Source organism: Lagenorhynchus albirostris, chromosome 3, assembly GCF_949774975.1.
Source record: "Lagenorhynchus albirostris chromosome 3, mLagAlb1.1, whole genome shotgun sequence".
Taxonomy (NCBI): Eukaryota; Metazoa; Chordata; class Mammalia; order Artiodactyla; family Delphinidae; genus Lagenorhynchus; species Lagenorhynchus albirostris.
In genome coordinates, this window is record NC_083097.1 from 132,852,146 (window position 1) to 132,874,078 (window position 21,933).

Here is a 21,933-nt window from a genome sequence, read left to right on the forward strand (position 1 = left end):
GAACTGGGCAAGGTGACTCTTTGCTGACCTAACAGCTCTCTGAAGACCCTTGGAGCATAAGCTTCTGCTGGTAAAAGTGACTCTTTTACCAGCACTGGCGAAAGCTGTGCAGGGACCCAGCAAAGATCATATTGCACCTCAACACCAGGCTTCATTCCCTAACAACATACTCTAGCAACAGGGGACTTTCCACTTTCGTTTAGCTGGCAGCTGGACATCAACTTGTGGTTGGCTAAGCCAAGTCTCCTGAGAACCAACCACATAGGAAAGATACACCTCAACTGAATTTGGACTTTCTCTTATCTCCCCTTGCCTGGAACAATAGTGTAAGCAATCTATCATCTGGAGTATGTTATTTCTTTATTGGCTTATTAAGAGACATATCCAGTATGCTATTGGCTTGTGAAATTATAATTCCCACAGTGAACCTATGGTAAATAAAATATTAGCAAAGACAGTCTCAGTCTCTGAGCATAATTTGGCCCCAAACAAAACACATCTCTATCTCTATGTTCATCCCTGTCTCTATTTCTATATCTCTCCCTGAATAGATATGCAAGAAACTGGTAACAGTGATTGCTTAAAGTAGGGAGTTAGGAGTTAGTGAGAGGTTTACTTTTCACCATATATACTTTTATATTGTTTGAATGATTTTTTTTGAGGGATATATATATATGAAGGTAATGAATTCAAAAGAGCTTTGTAAATCATACAGCATCGTACAAATATGAGGGTTTTACTGTTACTAGTATCTACCAGCAACAAGATCTCAAGCATGAGTCTTTGTGAAAAAGTTGAATGACTTAATTTAGTACTACGTATGTTAGAATGAGTCCTTTTAATTAATTTATTTAAGTCACTCTTTGAAATATTTAATGACGTTGGCAAATACTCGAGGTGAGTGGAAAAAATACAAAAATTGCACAGGTGTCTGATTCCAATTTTGTGTATTCCCTGTGTAAACATACATATATAAAAACAGACCGTAAAGAACCTTCCACAGTGCTTTGACGGGGAGAGGGGAAGCATGAAGTGTTAATTTTCTTAATTATATTTTTCGATATATCCCACATTTTCTACAACAAATACTATTTGGAAAGAAAAAAATCACAAACCTTCAAACTTGGCCAGAGATGAATTTTTTAAAATTTCGTGAGAATGATTTGTTGCAGGACGGAAGGAGACAGGCGAGCAGCCATGAGTAGTGCTAAGGGAAGCATGGAACCCTCCTTCCAGGCCCGGAAGTCCATTAAGAACTACAAGGAGAGGCGAGAGAGATGCTGGCCTCCACTACGGCTAGAGCGACCGTGAGAAGACACAGGAACTTCCGGGGTGGAGCTCTCTGGTGTTTTCATTTCCGTGGGGGAAATGTGGGCTGCTGGCGCCGTGAACGTTAGCGGTTGCTTGGCTGCCTTTTCCGTCACTTTGAGACGGTGCTTGAAATTGGGAGCGGCAATGGCAAAGAGCAAGTTCGAGTACGTGCGGGACTTCGAGGCTGACGACACATGCCTTGCCCACTGCTGGGTGGTGGTGCGGCTGGACGGCAGGAATTTCCATCGGTGAGCGAGCTGGGCTCAGGGCTGCGTGGTTCGCCAGTGCTTCCAGAGAATGCGACGCATTTGTCGCAGCCCCGAGCTCGTGGTTACCGGGGTAACTCGGCAGCCAGTGAGCGCGCGGCACTGAGCATCACTCTGCGTGCTGGCTACAACCGGCTTGAACGCGAGCTAGGTGGGGTAAATGAGACACGGTGCTCCCCTAGTGAGGAGCTGGCTTGGGGTGTCCGTTAGCAAGACTGTGGTGGAAAAAGTCACTCTCGGGCCCATTATTTCAGCTCTTCAACAAATTGACAAGCTATTTTGGTAGGTATCTTTGAGGGCTGAGTGTTTTGCGGCCCGTTCTGGCCTCGCTGTGGGCACCACTGTAGAGTATGTTGTTTCATTATAAGTAGCAGAACACATGGACTGGATTCAGGAGGGAAAAAGTCAGAAAAAAAGAAAAGTGTAGCAGGAAGATGGGAATTTAAGTCTTAAAAGTGTTACTTTAGTAATGCTTATTGTAGTTAACATTTATTGAGCACTTCCAAGGAGCCAGGCATAGTTATATTTATCTCCCTCTCATCTTCAGGAGAATCCTATGAAGTAACTTTATCCCCATTTCACTGAAAAGGGAATGGAGGCTTAGTATTTATGTTACTTTTTCTCAGTTGGTTAGAGCAAGAAAAACTAGAGTTCTTAACGAAATGGATCAGGTTGTGGCTACTGGAATGTCTGGACTCACAGCACACTCACAGCGCTCTTTGAGTAGCCCCTTTGATCTGTGGTATTAATGACAAGCTCTCTTCCACCCATACCCTTTTCCCTCTTCTTTCTCCCTTATGAAGGTTTGCTGAGAAGCACAACTTTGCAAAACCTAATGACAGCCGTGCTCTCCATCTAATGACTAAATGTGCCCAAACCGTAATGGAAGAACTGGAGGATATTGTGATTGCATATGGGCAGAGTGATGAGTACAGCTTTGTGTTCAAGCGGAAAAGTAATTGGTTTAAAAGAAGAGCCAGGTAATTTTGTGGCCTAGCTCCTTCAGAATATTTCCTACCAGCATTTGGCTTCTGCTTATCTTAATCGCAAACTTACAGACTGTAGTATTTGCAACTGCAGAATGTATGTATATAACAGGTTAGACTGTTGTACTTGCATCTGATACCTGAGCATTCTGTATACCTCTTTAAGTTTTTCTCTGTATTCGCCATCACCTTAGCTTCTAGACTGATCTGGCATTGAACATTAAGACTAGAAAGAGAAACTAAAGTTTTAGTTAAGGAGGTTCTCAGTACAAATTAGATCTGATATTTGATTTGGCAGTATATTGAAACTCTCACAGGAAACAGATCACGTAATGAATTGGGATGTTTTTAAAACAATGGTTCCCCGCCTTCCAAGACTTGAAAAAAAACCTCTTGAACCATAAGTTCACGTCACACGCTATGGAATAACATTTGACATTAGTAAATTACTTATAGGACTAGAAGGAGAGACAGGCTGCATTTTAAATATATAACTGAAATACTAAAATAGTTTTTCTTGACCCATCACTCTTGGCTTGCTAGACAGTTTGTGTTATCTCTCTGTTACACCCACAGACCCTGTCATGGTGTTGAATTAATATCATGTATTTTCTCTCTTCTTGCTCCACCCACTGTGCCTTTTGCAAGTAAGTTTATGACTCACGTGGTCTCCCAGTTCGCCTCCAGCTATGTGTTTTACTGGCGGGATTACTTTGAGGACCAGCCCCTTCTGTATCCCCCAGGCTTTGATGGAAGAGTCGTGGTGTATCCTAGCAACCAGACCTTAAAGGACTATCTCAGCTGGCGGCAAGCAGATTGTAAGTGAAACCAAATAAACAGATGTAGTTAAACTACTGATTCCTTATATTAGAGGTGATGATCTGATACATTTTTGGCCCATGTATTTTGTTTGGAATGCAATATTTCAAGTTTTTTAAATTAGTTGAAAATACTTGAAAAATTGGAAGGTTTTATGTAAATACTACCTATTTCCAACTTTTTTTTTTTTTTTTTTTGGTAAAATCAGATTTGGCAATACTAGGTCTATATTCCCACTTAGTATTGGTCAGAACCTGCGTAGTGACTACTGCCTTTATACACACAGACACACACACACATAAACACACACACGCAGGCACACATTCATGCACATAGGAGCCAGTGTGCCTCAGCCTCTACCATTCCCTGTTGTTCCCCTGGGAACTCTGCTTTACACGCCTATGTTTGTGCTGGCTTCAGTGGGTATTCAAGTTGTGACCCTTCCTTACATGACTATGGTGAAATGTTTGTTAGACTTTTATTCATTTGGTGTGTCTTGATTTTGCCAGGAGAACTGGAAGAGAGGTGGGAATAATACAAATCAAATAACTTGGAAAGTATTCCTTAGCTTAATGCACAAGTTAACAGATTTGTGTAAAGCACAACTGAAATGACAGGATAAAACTGTTAGGAAATAAGTTTTTTCTGCTTGACCACTTCCCCCTGTGTTCCCTGTGTATGGCTTTGCGCAAGTAATTATATGTCTCTGCGGGAGAGAGGTGGGGTTCCAGTACTCTTTGAAGGGTGAATATTGAATAAAGATTCTATGTGCGTACACAGTGCCAACTATGTTTTCTTTACAGGTCACATCAATAATCTTTATAATACAGTTTTCTGGGCACTTGTACAGCAGTCTGGATTAACACCAATACAAGCCCAAGAGAGATTACAGGTATAAAGATCTTACTGCATTAATACTTAAGGGGGGACAGTTTACGCTCTCTCATGACATTTGGCCTTCTTTTTAAGCTCTTAAATTTTTATGGTTTTGTTTTGAAAAGATAGAAAGATCATACTAGTAGCAGGTCTGCTGCTTGCTTGCTTTGTGACTGTGGATCAGTTGTTACTACTCCCTGAGCCTCAGTGTCCTCAGCTGGAAAATGGATTTAATAATGGCTCTACACTCCCACATGGTAGTGCTTAGCTGGAGCTGTGTATAGGCTGCCCCCTATAAAGGGCACATGCTCTTCTTTTTTTGTCAGCCCCACCTGTTTGCTTCATGATTGTCAATCCCTGCTGGGGACCTGGAGTTTCTTGGGGTTAGGACTCCTGTGTATCATTAAGAGTTTAGGCTCTGGGGGTCAAATAATTGTACTCAGAGGCTTTTGTTTAATTTTATCATCTCTGCCTTAGTTTTTAATAGGTAAAATGTAGAAGATAGTAGTTCCTACCTCATAGGTTTCTGGTGAGAGTTAAATGGCATAATGCATGTAAAACACATAAAGGCTAGTACAGGGCACACTGTAAGTACTTAATAAATACTGGCTTGTATCATTAGATGAACATGCTACTTGTAGGAAAACTAACCGTGAAATGAGATGATGTGTTGTATTAGCTCCTAATACAATGCCTGGGACTTTAAAATGACGCAGTAAATGGTTGTCATTATTAACAATCATGATAAAGTTGCATATGTAGCAGTAATAGGAAGACTGGTAGATCTAGCCAGAGTTTGGAAGTGCTGAGATCAGATTTTGATTCTTATACGAATAAGAGCACTTTTGGCCTCGGAAAATTTATATAATCTTTCTAAGCTTCAGAGCTCTCATCTCTAAAATGGAGATGGTTATGAGGGTCAAATAATACAAAAACTATCCAGTACAGAATCGGTACTCTTACTATTAGTTCCTCTCACCCCATCACAGTAGTGACTTGTAAAGGCAGTTATTTGCTACAAAAGAGAATTTTATGAATTTTGATATTTAAATAAGATTTGAACTGCTTTTACGATGAAAATTCATTAACACCTATGTGACGTTTGATGAAATGCTTCCACTTCTTGATTTGTCGTGGAAGTCTAGGTAGAGAGTGGAATGGATAGGTGGGGTTAGGGGAGAGAAAAGACCTACAAAGCTTTTTATATGTGTTTTTATTTCTTCAGGGAACTCTTACAGCAGACAAGAATGAGATTTTATTTTCTGAATTCAACATCAACTACAATAATGAGCCACTGATGTATAGGAAGGGAACTGTGTTGATATGGCAGAAGGTAATGCTGTTACGTCTGAGGAAAAACGGAGGTCAGAAGGAAAGCCTGTGCCCATCCCAGGCTTTGTCTTGCCTGCTGCCTGTATGCTGATGTGACTCCAGTAACTAGCACAGATTAGACCCTTTCCAAAATGAGATGCTATCGATTATTATTATGGATGCTCGTTTTGTCAGTTTGTCAGTGAACATTGTGATCTGGACTCCCCCATTCTGTAAGTAGAATCACAGAATTTTAGAATTATTACACTTTTCCATGTCATAAGCTCTCCCCAAATCTCATCAAACCCTTTTAAACAGGTAAGTGCAGATATGAGAATTTTTGCATTCAGAGAACATTTAAAAAAATAATTTCTCCCACACTGGATAATTCCACTAAATGGTCCATCCATCCCATGAGAACTGTAATATAAGGAACTGATGTTGCATGTGAGGGTTCTGTCCCTTGCAGAATGTTTGAGGGCTTCCCTAGACATTCATACTTAACTTAATATTCTGTCTGTGCATTCACCTGTATCCTTAATTCTACCAATATTTTTGCTCTGTTCCAGCTCCTGGGCATAATGAAGTCTCTAAATTTATTTCCTTCTGTCTAAAGTATTTTTTTCTGAAATGAATGTTTTCAAGTATTAAGGGTTATTAGGTATCCCACTGGCAGCTTCAGCTCTTTTATTAGTATTTTTAAAACATTTGTTTGGCACAGACTCGGATCCTTCTTAATGCAGGTGGGAGAGCAGACATGTCTTTAATTTTATGGTTATTGCTAACAAGGAACATAGAATCCCTTCTTTGTTCCTAAGGTCTCCTTTCAAAATATAGCAACATAACTTTTTTAAAAAGTATTTTAGTTGTAAAGAAATTCATGTATGGTGAGAGATATACATATATCTCTGATATATATATATATATGTATATATATGTTCATATATATATATATATATGCCTGAAAATGTGTATTTGTCAGAAGTACATAAAGTAAAAAAGTAAACTTCCCCCACTTCTCCCTCTTCTCTCCCAAACTGACTCTCTAGTTAATGTGTCAATATTTTAACTTTACCTATAGGTGGATGAAGTCACGACAAAAGAAGTTAGGCTGCCAGCAGAAATGGAAGGAAGAAAGATGGTGGTGACCCGGACCAGGACTAAGGCGGTGCCCTTACACTGCGATGTCATTGGGGATGCTTTCTGGAAGGAACATCCAGAAATCCTACATGAAGACAGCTGACCCTTTGCTTTTCATTACTGGTGTGCTTGACCATGCAGGGTCCCCCAAGTCTCCTGGCCTTAGGTGGCCCTAGCATCTGTGCCATGCAGAACAGTGTCCTGGGAGTGACATGGCTCTGGTTGGGAGGGGAACAGAGAAAGAAGGGATGAATGTGGGTGGTGTATCTTGTTCTGCTTTAAGTGGAACACCTATTTTTCGGTGTTGAAACATGGTTCCTTTGGTAGAAGTACAGTTTTTTAAAAATCGTGGTACTATTTTTATAAAGCAAGAACTATTTTATGCCTTGCAAAATGAATCATTTTTAGATTGTGGCGTAAGCCTTATAAAAACTTGTCAAGCTCTTTTCACCTATGATAGAAGATGAGCCCAAACTTTACTCTCACCCACTTATTCTTTTTTTTTTTTAACATCTTTATTGGGGTATAATTGCTTTACAATGGTGTGTTAGTTTCTGCTTTATAACAAAGTGAATCAGTCATACATAAACATATGTTCCCATATGTCTTCCCTCTTGCGTCTCCCTCCCTCCCACCCTCCCTATCCCACCCCTCCAGGCTGTCACAAAGCACCGAGCAGATCTCCCTGTGCCATGCGGCTGCTTCCCACTAGCTATCTACCTTACTATGTTTGTTAGTGTGTATATGTCCATGACTCTCTCTCGCCCTGTCACAGCTCACCCTTCCCCCTCCCCATAACCTCAAGTCCGTTCTCTAGTAGGTCTGCGTCTTTATTCCTGCCTTACCCCTAGGTTCTTCATGACATTTTTTTTTTCTTAAATTCCATATATATGTGTTAGCATACGGTATTTGTCTTTTTCTTTCTGACTTACTTCACTCTGTATGACAGACTCTAGGTCTATCCACCTCATTACAAATAGCTCAATTTCGTTTCTTTTTATGGCTGAGTAATATTCCATTGTATATATGTGCCACATCTTCTTTATCCATTCATCCGATGATGGGCACTTAGGTTGTTTCCATCTCTGGGCTATTGTAAATAGAGCTGCAATGAACATTCTGGTACATGACTCTTTTTGAATTTTGGTTTTCTCAGGGTATATGCCCAGTCACCCACTTATTCTTAACCACAGAATCCAGTGACCTTGGTCACCTTGCCCACCTATCTACTTGCATTCATCTTTGGCAGACCTGGAGTTAATATGGGTTGATGCCTGCCTGATGCCTCTGAATTCAGGAATTCCAGGGCAAACTCAGGGCTTTGTGCCAATCTCCAGATTGGCAACTTGAGCTGAACAAATGAGTTGTAGTTTGGATGTCCTTGTGTAAACATTCCCTAGATTGATTTTGTGGAGTTGGCAGCCTGATCATCATGATCATCTTGCCAGGGGCAATGATTACAAGGCCACTTAACCTCTTTCTAAGAAGAAAGAGAATTACCTGTTTATGTGGGAGAAAGAAAACAGCGAGAATGAATGAATGAGGAGGAAGAAACATTTACTCTCTGTCCTCTAGACACTTCAGTTTTGAAAGTCACCTTCCTGTGGACTTCCTGAAAAAGATTCTCAGGTAGCCTCTGGATAATCGGAACAGTGACATTTGAGTTGGAGAACAGAGGGACCAATCCTCATCTTGGGGTCACAGGTAGCAGGTGGCAGAGGAGTCCTAATAGTTCTGCCTGCCAACGGGCCAGTGGAGTTGGGCGAGGAGCAGCAGGAACTGCGTGTCGCCAAGCCGTTGGCCTCTGAAGGGGGGAGGCAGTGGGGATAGGTGGTCGAGCACTCATGTCTCCTCTTGTCCTCATTTCATGTTGTAGAGGAAGAAGATTAATTTGGCTCTATAAAGAATTAACTAAGAGACAGCCCACATCCCTGTGCCTGGTCTTGCACTGTAGAATTTACAGCCAAGAAGAAAATGTATTTTTGAAAGGGCAACGGCTGGTCTCATCCCTCACCAATTGACACCCCATCTGTCAATGCCTTTTTTTCCCTTCCTGTTCTCTTCGCTTCGTGGTAATAGGAGACATGGCTCATGTTTGGTAATTGATAAGATTTCTTTGAGAGAAAAAAATAAAGCTTTCAACTCTCTTGGCCTAATTTTTCATTTGTTTTTTTTCATACAAACGCAGTATGAGTCCAACTTTCATGTGTGTATGTCTTTACATAAGCCAGGCTCACATCCCTTCATCACAGTGGTGGTTCACAGACTTTTGAATGCAACAAATTTACTTGAAATACTCATTTAAAATGCCAGTTCTAAGCTTTCCGCATGAAGATTTTGGGGTTCAAAGGCTTTTGGTGGATAATGGTCAATGTACCACACTTTGTGTAACAGGGCCCAAATATGATATACCTAGGCTAGTACACTGTGATAGGCCAAGTAAGGCAATAAGAATGTAGCTCTTGATTGGCAAATTTAACTTAATTGTAAGTAAATTATAGCATTTTATATCAAAACAAATATAAGGTATTAGTACAAATTTTTAAGACAACTACCCACGGAAGTTTTGTGTTTTCTGTGGGTGCTATGTGATACCACAAAGGCTGTCACTTGATTTTGTTACAAGATGGGGATGTGCACTTGCTCGTTGAATTGCCAGCAGTTTGCAGGTTTGACGTTTGTGTTGGGGCAGGGGTTTTGAGCAAAGGAATGACCCGGGTTTACCTATTGAGTTATGCAGTGCTATCAGAAGCATTGTTGGTAGTTTTTATGTTATCTTTTTTATTTTGCATCATGTATTCTAAAGTATACTTCACAGCTGTATATTTTCATCCTGCTCTCTAAGAGAATAGTATTCTCTGGGGCTTCCTTTCCAGGTCTTAAGGAAACTTTAAAATATGCACAAAAGCAACTAGTATAGAATTAATACCAGTTGATAGCAGTTTGGGAGAGTGGTGGCACTTAGGAAAGTGATTTGTGTGGCCTGTAGGTGACTGGAAACACCTTGGCTCTGCTGGATGAGGGGGTAATATCTGGGCCTTTGGTGTAGAGTAGACTATTACTTTAATATCAAAAAACAAAAATATTCCGCTGAACAGAGGCTCCAAAGTACAACCAGGTTTTGAAAATCTTGTTATCTTGTCCTCCGATCGCGGCATCCTCATTTCCTCCAGGTGCTAAGCAATGCTTACAAGATCAGTGATAGTGAATTTGCCTTAATACTAGCGTCTTTCTGGTGTATGCGTAAATTTCTTTTTGCAGAGGGTGTAGGAAATGCAGTACCAGGGTCCACCCATCATCCTTCAGTTTCATTGTACACTTAACCAATATTAGTTAACATTCACAGAGCATTTATTATGCGCTCTATATGCAGTATCTCTTCATTCTTTGGACAATTCTGTGAGGTAGGCAACCATTTCTACATCTCAGATGAGAATGTAAAGAGCCAGAGAAGCTAAATAGTTGGAGCCCACCTAGGCTAAACCCCAGTGGTACTCGGCATGACAGCAAACTAGGGCATTCCTTGCCCTCTTTCCCACTGCTTCCCGCCAGCGCAAGCTAGGAGTAGAGCGCAGTTCCAGAGAGCAGAGAAATACCTGGGGAGCTTGTTAAGCTGCCGGGCCCGGGCTCCACCCCCAGGGAATCCGCACCACTAGGAAACACCCAAAGTGATAATCATATAGATGGGGGAAACACTGCGTTAGAGCAAATTAACCTCTTCCCCGAACGCTGATGCGCTGCGAGGACCGGGCGGGTCACAGCCGCTCGCCACACCCCCGGAGACGCAGAGCGCGGGCAGATGCTGCCCCCTGGCAACCAGGCAGGCGCAGCGAGACCCGCGTCGCGGCTGCGCAGTGCCGCCCTCTGGCGGCCCCCTCTCCTTCCCATCGGCCTCAGCTTGCGGGCCTTTCAAACATGGAGGAGCGGGAGAGGGGGGCGAGGTCGGCTCGCGCCGGCAGCCCTGCGCGCCCGCCCAGCCCGAGGCTGGATGTCAGCTCTGACAGCTTCGACCCACTGCTGGCCCTGTACGCGCCTCGCCTGCCTCCCATCCCCTACCCCAACGCGCCCTGCTTCAACAACCTGGCCGAGTACGAGAGCTTCCTCAGGACCGGGTGCCGGGGCGGCGGGCGCGGACGGGCGCGGGGCGCGGCCGCGGGCTCTGGGGACCCCGCCACCGCCGCCGCCGGGCCCTTGGGCAGGACCCGCCGCCGCCTGGACGTCCCCGCCCCGGACCCCGAGCGCATCCAGCGCCTCCGCCGCCTCATGGTGGCCAAGGAGGAAGGGGACGGGGCCGCCGGGGCGCGGCGGCGGGGTCCGGGTCGGAGCAGGAAGGCGCCGCGCAACGTGCTCACGAGAATGCCCTGTGAGTCCGGCGGGCGGGGCTGGGGCCGGGCCAGCTGTCGAGAAGGCGGCGGCCCTGGAGGCGTTTGCGGGGTGATAGCGGCTTGGTGCGGGTCTATGTGTATCGGGGGAGGGTCTTGGTAAAGGTTGAAGAGATAATCAGCGACTGTGGGGAGGGTCAGCTTGAGGAGTGAAGAAGGGTCTGTCTGAGCTGCGGGGGAAGAGTGGTAAGGCTGTGGAGGTAATAAATAGCCGTGGGGAGTGTCTGCTTGGATAACGTGAGTAAAGGTGATGGGGTCCACGGAACTGCCTACAGAGGTGATGAGGAGCCTGCAGAAAGGATCTGCAGGAGTGATGGGGGGTCCGGAGAGGTGGTGGGCCTGGAAACGGGACCTCACAGGTAGGGTTTGCAGAGGTGTTGAGGTCTTGGGACCACGCACGGTGCGGGGAGGGAGGGCATAGCCAATATTAGGGGTGGGAGAGTGCTTGGTCATTGAGATTTGGGGATGTTGGGATGCAGTGTGAGGAAATCTGTTCAGGTAGCACAGGAGACATGATCCCACAACCCCTGCACGTTAAGTGACAGCTCGTTCTCAGTGCTGTAAGCAGGAGAAGGGCTGCAGGGTGTTGATATACCTATGTTCACATTAGCAAGTCACAAGTCCTGGAATGCAGTAGGCACAAAATACCAGTGAAGCACAGACGCTATTTTACGGCCACTCTGCCAGGCTGAGTGCAGGACTGTGTCTGTCAGGCTCATACTACCATATGCACAGGTTATTTCATGTTCTGAAGGTGTAAATGGCACAAGGGAATTTCTTGCAGCCTCCTAACAGATCCTTAGAGTAAAGCTGTAAACAGCAGAAGTTGCTAATGTGTGTTAGGTCTTGTATAAATGGAATAAAAACAGCCCAGGGTTATATCTTTGTCATCTGGCAAGCAGTTCTGACATCTGCCCCATGGACACAATGACCTACTTAGCCATTCAGAGCATCTGTATCCTGATAGCTAAATCTTGGCATTATTAAATCACTGCCTTTGGAATGGAGGGTTGTGCTAAGCAAAGGAATATTTTGTTTCATTTCTAGAAATGTGTTTGTTAAGAGAGAAACATCCTGAAAGGCTGAGTGCTGTTAGGGGTGGCTTTGTCGGATGATTTACTATGCTGGAGAATCCCTGCCTGAGCTAGGGTTTATTCCAGTTTGCTTGCCCAGCAGTGGCACAAAGATAGATTATGCATGTTCCTAAATTAAGAGCAGTTTGGGGGACCTTATTTTGCCCATACTTTTTGCCACTATCAGATCTTTGAAATGCACTCCAAGTCTCAGATTGTAACATTTATTTCCATTTTGCCAATCATTGCTTTGCTTCCAAGATTTTCAAGAGAAAAGAAATATTTCTATGTGGTGGGTGGTTTTGCCTTTACCTGTGGAGCGCTTTGCTATATTATTGGTATGAAAGTGTGTGAAAGCCAACTTTATTGACTTCCCATGATAAATATATGCCTGGAATCAAAGTCTCAGAATGTGCCCTCGGCACTGAAAATTTTAATCCCACCACTGGAAACACTTGGGTGTACATGGTAAAGATGAGTAGATAGCACAAAGAGTTGATGACCTTCAGAAAGCGAAAAAAGTACAGAAGCGTGGGTGAGGATTAGATTTTTTCAAGAAGTAGTTCATGTATGAGGTCAGCTTTAGGTCTTGAAGTTAAGGAAGGGCATGGTTGAAGATAACAGCAATTATTTTAAAATCAGACTATTGAGGTATAATTTACACATAGCAAATTTCACTCTTTTAAAGTGAATTTTGACAAGTGTATGGTCGTGAAATCACCACCACAATCAAGATACAGAGCAAATCCGCACCAGAAAGTTTCCTCATGCCCCTTTGTAAGTCAGGTGGTAACTTTATTGTTGTTAATTATAGCTGCTATTATTGAGCCAGTATGTGCTATACACAGTGTTAAGCCCTTTAGATGCATTGCATCTCATTTTACCCTTGGATCCACTTTTATAGATGAGGAAACTGACACTCATTGAGTTCAACTTCTTGCCCAGCATCACGTAACTAGTCAGTTTGCCGCTCATCCTGGGTTGTCCCAGTCCAGGGGCTATATGCTTAACCATTATGCTAGTCTCAGGGGAGGAAGAATACATTCTAATGTTTCCTTCCTTGCTTTTTTTTTTTTTTTGGTGGGTGGAAGGTGCTGCATATGTGGTTTGTGTCCAGATCAATGAGAACTGAATTTGGGTCCAGAAAGGGATTGGTAGCCAGAATGTTTTGAAGACCAAAGAGTTTTTCTTTGACTTTGTTATGAGAGAGAGTGGGAACCATGGTGTATATTCTTAAGCAAAAGGCTTTGTAGGGCAAATGTTTCTGATTGCTGAGTTTCTAGTAGTAAAATGTGTTTGGGGAGGTAGAGTAGAGCACAGGCTCAGGGGCTTGACTGCCTAGGTTTGAATACTTGCTCCTCCACTTTCCAACTGTTTTACTTTAAGCAAGTTAATTAAACTCTTTGGGGCCTCAGTTTCCTCATAAGTGAAGTGAGGACAATAATAGAATCTAGTTGTGAAGTTTAAATTAGTTAACACATTTAAAGGTTTACAATTGTAATGTGGTCTAGCATGTAGGGAAATACTCAGTGAGTGTTAAATTTTTATTGTTGTAGATTGCTGTTGTGGTTATTATTAGTTTTAGACTCTCATAATTAAAAGCCCCAGGTCAGAATGCATATAACCTGCCAGTATTGACTGTTGGCTCAGCTGTTTACTAGGTAAGTAACTTTGAGGAAATTATTTAAACCTGTTTGAGTTGTGAGGATTAAATAATGTGTATAAAGTTAAACTTACCATAGGGCCTGGCCCATACTGAGGGCTCAGTAATTGGTGATAATGTTGGTGACAGTGATGATGATGCTGTTGCTGATGTGAAGGAGGGGAGCTAGGAGACTCTTGAAGTGAACCAGTCATCTGATGGACCCTGGACTGTATTGTTAGTTGTGGAAAGAGAAAAGAAAGGGCAGGTCTTAGTTATTGAGAATCTATTGTTTGGACTTAGTATTGGCTACAAGCAGGGAAAAATAAGAGTGGGGTTAAAAATGACCTGGATTTGGAAGTGTGTGGCCCAAGAGTAATGGCAATGGAGAGCGGGATTTGGAAGAATAACTTTTTCAAAGATAAGGCATATGTGTATGTGATATATATGTGTGTGTGTGTATCTATCTATCTATATATATAGAAGCCTGGTTCATATCCATTTGGAGTTTGTCACAGACACTGCTGCGAAGAGATTCAGACTGTGCCTTCTGATTCAGAATGTGAAGTTCATTTTTGTCTTGGCGTTTTGCTCTGATAGGTGGTGCTAGTGTTGTATTTTTGATCACATAAGGAGAGAAATACTTCCTGGAATTACACCTTATTAAATCTTTGGAAGAAAAAAAATCAAAAGAAAAGCACACATGTGAGGGTGGAAAACCTGAGTTTGCCATTTAATTAGAATAAGAGACAGTTGTTAAGATACATGCCTGTCCTTCCTCTCTGATTTAGGGGTGCATGGGGAGAAATGGTGCCCCTGTTTTCTTTCAAGTTAGAAAAAGAGTGGTCTTTCCACCCTTTGTGGAACAGATACATGTATGGTGAGAAAGGGGAGTGAATGTGTATAGGTAAACGGAATAATCCAGGCATTGTGATCAGTTTCTAAGAAATTGAACTATAAAGGCTTATTCCTTACATGACTCTAGAAGTTAACTAGTCTAACCTCATTTTATGAACGAGGAAATTTGGGCTTATAGAGAAAAAGTTGTTTGCCAAGTTCATACAACTAGTTATAATGACCTAAAAGTTGTTTACAGTGCTTGATTTGACACTGTCTATAACACATATCCAGATATATGTACATACATCCTTATATGTCATAGGTTCAAAGAATTTTAAAAGATGGCTAGAGGAGGGATAGGTGATGACGATCAGACCAAGGTTCTCATGTTCCTTTCCAAGACCACTGTTTCTGTCACTCTGCCTCCAACTGTGCCTTCTTGCTGAACCCTCAATCTGAGGGTGCTAAGTCTCTTAATCCAAGCATATCTTCTTGTGTTAATTTATCACTGCCATCATTTATAAGCCAATCTATGAGTGAGGGGTAAGGAGGTTAAGAGTAACCACCTTAGTTATCCAAGTTGAAGTGCAAGACTTTTGTTCTCTTTTATGCCACTAGAAACAAAACAGAGATTTTTTGTTTGTTTACTGTCAATGACAATAACTTCCAAAGAATTGTGCCTTGCAAACTTGGGGGGAAGAATGAGACTGTGTATGTGTGAGTGTGAATGTGACTGTGAGAGAGAGAGTGTGTGTGTGTGCACGCGTGTGCTCACGCAGTTTTCTTTAGGGAGATTTTATGTAGTATAGCCAGCATATTTTGAAGGCTAAGTTAACATGAAATAATAAAAATAAAATTCAGCCTTGCTCCCAACCTCTGAAAATAAGAGTCCATCATAGTAAAAGCTGCAGTTTATAATCCCAGCATTCCTCCCATGAGTTGTCATACTGCTCTTTTTGTATGATGCTTATCAGCAATGTCATAAGAGTCAGATGCTCAGCAGGTGCCTTTATACCAGCAAGGCTTGGAATACAACCAGGCCTCTTCCTCCTAGTGTAAAGATGATATACACTGAAACACTAGTGGCCCCAGAGAGCTTGTGCATGAAGTAGCTCAGACTTGAGAGGCCGAAAGGCCATTATTTCTTAGACGATTGCATGTGTTTCAGGGCAAATGAGTTACATGGTTCATTTCCTTTAAACCTGTGACGAGGGTTTTTGTTCTTTGGAAGGCTCAAGCTGGATATGTGGTTCATGAGCTTTATCCTGAAAAAGGTTGTCTTAACAGGGCACAGAACTGAGAAGAATCTAGCTGCTGATGCACACATTTAATGTAGTATTTCTTTTTTTCCCAAAAAAGTTTTAAAATGATGGTGCCTCTTAGAATCAGTGACATCATAGAAATAGGGTAGAGAGGTAGTGAAACATTTGGATGGTAGCCATACAGCTCGTTTATCCACGTTCCAGGGAATCTTGTTTCGATTCAGTGTGCATTGCCTACGCTAGCCATTTTGCCCACTGGGCCTTCCTGCTCCTGTGGTGTGGCTGACACTACACCGTGTTGCCTTGTGTTGCTGGAGATGGTTGGGTGGTCTTGGTTGTTAATTCTGGGAATGAGAGCAGGTGTTCATGCTGTGCTGACTGTTCTTCTTGTTTCAGTGCACGAAGGCAGCCCTCTGGGTGAACTCCATCGTTGTATCCGGGAGGGGGTGAAGGTGAATGTTCACATCCGCACTTTCAAGGGACTTCGGGGCGTCTGTACGGGCTTCCTTGTTGCATTTGACAAGTTCTGGAATATGGTAATTAAACCTTTCTCAAGGGGCTGGAGAACCTTCTAGGGATTAAATTTTTCATATATCTCAAGGACCTTATTCAGCAAAACCTCCAGAATAACTTCCCAGAGGAGCTAGAATCTTTGCACTCTCTTGGGCAATAACAAAAAAGTTCTTTTTATTGCTTTTCCCAAAGGCAGAGGCTTCCACCTGGAGTGATTTTGCCCATTCCTCCTTCCCAGGGACATTTGGCAATGTCATTTGTTTTGATTGTCACGACTGTGGGATGGGGTACTACTGGCATCTAGTGGGTAGAGGCCAGGGCTGCTGCTGCTGCACATCCAACAGTACACAAAACAACCCCCCCCCCCACCGCCCTGCCCAACAACAAAGAATTATCTGGTCTAAAATGTTATTAGTGCCAGGGTTGAGAAATCTAGCCTTAAGGAATAATTACTTATTTCATCTTTTAGTAATTTTATGTTGATTTCCTACCAACTATTTTTCATTCATTTAAAAATATTTGCTGACTTCCTACTTTGGCTGGGCACAGTGCTAGGTACAGAAATTTCAGAAAGGAACTTTTACTCTACAGCTTTCGGAAAGACAGATGTGGATAGAGGGGAAGCAGACATATTAATAAGCCAGACACTTTGCATAGTGTTTCCTTGTGAAGGAGTGTACCACGTGCCCTCAGTCTTCTAGAGGCTTACTGTCTATTTACTAAACATTTGTAGGAGAGAAGGGATATATTATAGCACAACTATGATAGGAGGCAGTTAAAATAACTTTGATAATAATACTAGTTGCTAATACTTATTAAGCCCGTGCTATGTGCCAGATACTGTACTAAGGGCTTTATATATAATATCTCAATGAATGAGTTGTGGGTCTGTCACTGTTTTATTTCACAAATGAAGCAATTGAGGCTAGCGATTTCGGAAGATGGGTCCCAGATCACACTGTTAGTAAGTGAAAGGACCATGACTTTATCCTTTCTGGCTTCGGAGACCATGTTTTAAGCTGTATGGAATCAGAAAACCTGGATTTGAATCCTAGCTTCACCATTTGGTAGCTGTGTGACTCTAGGCCAAGTAATTTCTCTGAGCCTCAGTTTTCTCATCTCTAAAGTGTAGGGAAAATATTTTATTATAATTTTACCTTTGAAGGAAAAGATTTAAAAGAATATATTTGATAACAGTGGTGGTAATCATAATACTGTCAGCTTATATTTGTAGGGTGATTCACACTTTTCAAAGTAATTTCTCATACCTGATCTGATTTGACCCTAATAGCTCTCCTGTGAGGTTGATCTCTCCACAACAAGAATTCACCAGCAATTCTATGCGTTACCCTGGTTAATCTCTATTAATTGCTGTCATAAGACATACAGACTGAAAAGGGAAAAGCAGCAGTAGTGTTTCTTAACGTGTGGTCTGAGGCTGTCCTGCATCAGAATCATGGGGTTTTTGGTTCAAGTAGAAAGTTCCTGGGCTTCATCCCAGGATGAAGAATCTCTAGGAGGATAGCCTTAGATTTGTATTTTAATAAACTTCCTAGATATTCATGCTCCCTGAAATTTATGAACCTCTACCCTGCGTTGGTAAAGTCACCTTACCATAGGGGAAACCCATCTTACATGGTCATAGCCGCTTGGAATTCCTATTCAGAGGGTGCCACGTATAACCATTTGTTTCTGCCCAAGAGCTGAGTCACCTGTTAAGGTTAGTTCTGCTATAATTAGATGTTATTCTGCCTTTTAAATTTTTTCCTGAAAGCTATAAAAATAATATTTGAATGCTACCTTATTTTCCCCACTTTGGTCTGTTTTTCTCTAGGCACTTACTGATGTGGATGAGACCTACCGAAAACCTGTTCTAGGCAAAGCATATGAACGGGATTCTTCATTGACTCTCACTAGGGTAGGCAGTTTCCCCTGACTTTCTGAGTACCCAACATGCTTTCAAGCTTAGGAATTAAGATCACTGAGCCCAGGGACCAGGGTTTCCAAGTGGAAAAGCCCTATTGCTATCAACCAGGTATGCCTGGACCACGGTCTTCATTAGTCTCTTCCCATGCATCCAGCGAATCAAAAATGAGTCTGTGCTTCTTACGTGCATATTGTTTGAACAACAAGTTACCTCTTATAAGGTTTAAAAGTCTTTCAGTTTTATACCATAGAAAAAGTGGGTGCCTTTTCTCTTGACATATTTATTGATTTATCTGAGTTACGGCTAGAAATAGAAAATTCGTTACTAACTTTTTTTTTTTTTTGCGGTACATGGGCCTCTCACTGCCGTGGCCTCTCCTGCTGTGGAGCACAGGCTCCAGACGCGCAGGCTCAGCGGCCATGGCTCACGGGCCCAGCCGCTCCGCAGCATGTGGGATCTTTCCGGACCGGGGCACGAAACCGTGTCCCCTGCATTGGCAGGTGGACTGTCAACCACTGCGCCACCAGGGAAGCCCACTAAATTTTTAAAAATTGCAAAGCAAGCAGTCCACAGAGCATGATAAAGGAATCTAGTCTGTCTTCTACATATTGGAAGAGGGATGTTGTAAGCTAAAGGGAAGGCTAATACTTGTCATTGCTTTCCTTATAGCTCTTTGATCGACTAAAACTGCAGGATTCCTCCAAGAAGGAAACAGATTCCAAGTCTGCAGTTGAAGACTCCACTCTGTCCAGATACTCCCAGACATCCACCTGGAAGGTGGCTTCAGTGTGGGGACGAGGAGACACTGACCGGGGTTCACGCAAGCGTTCCCGCTCCGTCCCTTCTTCCCTGCAGGCATCGGCAAGGGAGGAGTCCAGGTCAGAGCTGTCAGGGAGGACTACACAGACAGAAGGGTCGAGTGCGGGAGGTACCTTTTCCAGGGCCACCACCCTTTCCAGGGGCCAGCCCCGTAAGAAAAAGCGAAAGCCCAAAGTGGATTACCAGCAGGTATTCACTCGACACATAAATCAGATTTTCATTCGAGGCGAGAATGTCCTGCTGGTTCATCTTGCACAGTGACCAGCTCGGCCTCACTTGAGCTTTGGTTTTTCGAAATAAGATGCATGAATCGCTGCTATGCTATATCCTAGTATCCCAGTGAAGCTATGAGTTGGAATGATTCCCTCTGGTCTGCCATGTGCAGAGCATAGAGCCAGGCTCGGGCCTTCTGGGAGATGAGGTCCCTGAAGGGGAAATAGGCCTTGAGAGGGTGGGTGGGTGTGTGCATTAATATCAAGGCAAAAGCTGTACAGAGGTACATGCATCTTATTTGGTATCGTGGTCTACTTCAGACACTCAAACCAAATACTAGATTTGAATTAGGGAGCATGGTATGAATTGAATTCACTCCACAGACACTATAGCACGGTGAAGAAAAAAAACACCTCAAAAAGAATGATCTCGTTTCTAAAAGCTAGTGCCCTGAGTACTCATAAATTTGTTTCTAAGAGTAGCAGTATAAATCACCCTGAGCCCTGAACCCACATCTTGTAAATGACCTTTGAATTTTGCTCTACACCATTCTCTCTTGATCAAGAAATGTAATTTGTTATCTTTTAATATCTATAAGATATAAGAAGCCCACCAGTTTATGTAAGAGTGAAATTTGGGTAGGTGGTATGCTCAAAGCATCTAGCAATGAATGCTGTGTTTTTATGCCTCTCCACTTTATGGAAAAAAATATGGGACCTCGTTGTTGGTCTTCCTCTTGCCAGAGATAGCTTCTGCAGATGGTGTACCAGATGGGACTATAAGATGCTCTTGTCCTTCTCTTTCACTTCTGTGGCATGGTGCTAGTGCATGTACCCTGTGTATTGCCCCTCTGTATATAGTGTGACCTGTCCTGTGAGCTTTATGTCAGGAGACTGTGACCTTCATGTCTGGCTTCAAAGAGTTCTGCGTGGACTCAATAATACACACTCATCATGTGGCCGAGAGTACTCTTTCCAGGCAGGGCTGGCCCCTGTCTAGAGTATCTTTTAGGATGGTTTCCATGAAACAGGGGTGGAGTTTTATTCCCTTGTTTCAGACCAAAGAGGTTCTCACAAAGTACAGCGGTGGTGTCTGTAAGGGACACTTTACTCAGCCTGGCTTGAGTAACAGGAACACTAGACCACCTGCTACTACTTCTACTTGAACCATATGCTTTTCCAATCACCAGTGCAAAATAGGCTATATCTTGACACAGACTGTTAGGCAATGTTGACCTTTTGTTTTGTTAGTTTATACATTATTTGGTTTTATTTTAGATAACTTAGGTTCAAAGTGAGAATGATAAATAGCTAACTAGTTAAAACGTTTGAAAAGAAAAACTTCCTCTGCTGTATTTGTCGTGTTACTTAAATAAGCCTTCTGAGAAGCTGGTGAATCAAGTTCAAGGAGCTGGGACTCTGGCTCATCATGTAGTGAGAGGAGAGCAGACTAACCCCTCTGTGCCTCAGTTTTTTCCCACCAGACACCTACCTCACAGGGGCACTGAGTAAAAGAATTTGGGGAAGGCATTTTAAAGTCTTTTAACACGTGTAAGTGCCATGAGTGATTTTTACTCACCCTGTTTCATAGCTTGGTAAAAGTTCAGTGTTTCATGAGCAAGGTAGGTGCTATATAATATCAGAGAGTAATCTCCATAGGTGTCACAGTTATGATCTTGTTATCAAAAAGCAGTGATATCTTCAGGAACTGTTTTCCATATTCCGTTCCTTCCTCCTAAGGGACAATGGAAGTGTTCAGAAGAGTATTTTCAGTAAAGGAAGAGGGGCATTTCGTTGCTGCCCGCCCCCCCCCCCGTATCCCAGCCCCCACCCTCTGCTGGTCAGGATGAGAGGGAATTCCACTGCACTTTCTGAGGGGTTTATATGACAGCACCGAAGGAAGGATGCGCACCTAAAAACAACGCATCCCCAAAGAGGCATCTGTGGAAGTTGTTTTGTTTTGTTTATTTGATTTTGTTTCAAAATGCATTTTAAATATACTCTTTAGAGCCAGATTAGGTGCACTAAACATTTAGAGAAGTTCTAGGTTACAAACGCTCGTGAACAATTATCTTTGGAATCTGCCAGTCTAAATCTCTTCTAAACAGTATGGCTAAAATCTCAGTTCCCCAATTAGTAGTTGTCTTGTTTAATCATCAGGCACCCCTGCCTCTACCTCTTTACCAGTCCTCCCTGTTTGGCAGTCGCCATCTGTCTGTCCTCTTGTCCCTCAGCTAGAAGGTGTAATGGTTACTAGATTTTCCCAATAAAGTGGAAATTTGGAATCAAAAGGAATATAATCAGTTTCCATTCATTGTAGTGCCTGATTAAATCTAACCTGATTTATTTTAAACACATGCTCGTTTTCTAGTTTGCATTTAATTTTCATGTATCCATATAAGGATTGATTTACTGCTTTTCTGCCCAAGTTACTAATTCTGGATCTGAAAATTATTTTAAAACTGTGTGTCGGGCTTCCCTGGTGGCGCAGTGGTTGAGAGTCCGCCTGCCGATGCAGGGGACACAGGTTCGTGCTCTGGTCCGGGAAGATCCC

The 21,933-nt window shown here is 42.7% G+C and overlaps 2 protein-coding genes across 6 annotated transcripts; both read left to right on the forward strand.

Moving 5' to 3' along the window:
• Window positions 1-1,359: 1,359 nt before the first annotated feature.
• On the forward strand, window positions 1,360-8,860 carry THG1L (tRNA-histidine guanylyltransferase 1 like). 5 transcript variants are annotated; one of them, XR_009539910.1, is made up of 6 exons: window positions 1,360-1,559; window positions 2,381-2,557; window positions 3,212-3,381; window positions 4,186-4,274; window positions 5,484-5,802; window positions 6,651-6,784. XR_009539910.1 is itself a non-coding variant. In XM_060146507.1 (6 exons), the coding sequence occupies exons 1-6, from the start codon at window positions 1,369-1,371 to the stop codon at window positions 6,810-6,812; spliced, it is 897 nt and encodes a 298-aa protein (XP_060002490.1). In that variant the 5' UTR covers window positions 1,360-1,368; the 3' UTR covers window positions 6,813-8,860. The 5 variants fall into 5 exon arrangements, 4 of the variants coding, with proteins under 4 accessions (XP_060002490.1, XP_060002494.1, XP_060002491.1 ...); XM_060146507.1 differs by having other exon boundaries at window positions 5,484-5,591; window positions 6,651-8,860; XM_060146511.1 differs by having other exon boundaries at window positions 1,422-1,559; window positions 3,307-3,381; window positions 5,484-5,591; window positions 6,651-8,860.
• A 1,764-nt stretch (window positions 8,861-10,624) lies between these two features.
• LSM11 (LSM11, U7 small nuclear RNA associated) lies at window positions 10,625-19,428 on the forward strand. The gene is made up of 4 exons (XM_060144135.1): window positions 10,625-11,072; window positions 16,305-16,444; window positions 18,256-18,339; window positions 19,018-19,428. Exons 1-4 carry the CDS (start codon window positions 10,625-10,627, stop codon window positions 19,426-19,428), a joined length of 1,083 nt encoding a protein of 360 aa, XP_060000118.1.
• The last annotated feature ends 2,505 nt before the right edge of the window (window positions 19,429-21,933 follow it).

Excerpts from the sequence above, each read along its gene's own strand:
- THG1L (XM_060146507.1), top strand. The coding sequence starts at position 1,369 with ATGTGGGCTGCTGGCGCCGTGAACGTTAGCGGTTGCTTGGCTGCCTTT. Across the intron at positions 1,560-2,380 it reads GACGGCAGGAATTTCCATCG|GTTTGCTGAGAAGCACAACT; the intron begins GTGAGCGAGCTG and ends TCCCTTATGAAG. Across the intron at positions 4,275-5,483 it reads AAGCCCAAGAGAGATTACAG|GGAACTCTTACAGCAGACAA; the intron begins GTATAAAGATCT and ends TTATTTCTTCAG.
- LSM11 (XM_060144135.1), top strand. The coding sequence starts at position 10,625 with ATGGAGGAGCGGGAGAGGGGGGCGAGGTCGGCTCGCGCCGGCAGCCCT. Across the intron at positions 11,073-16,304 it reads CGTGCTCACGAGAATGCCCT|TGCACGAAGGCAGCCCTCTG; the intron begins GTGAGTCCGGCG and ends TTCTTGTTTCAG. Across the intron at positions 16,445-18,255 it reads TTGACAAGTTCTGGAATATG|GCACTTACTGATGTGGATGA; the intron begins GTAATTAAACCT and ends GTTTTTCTCTAG.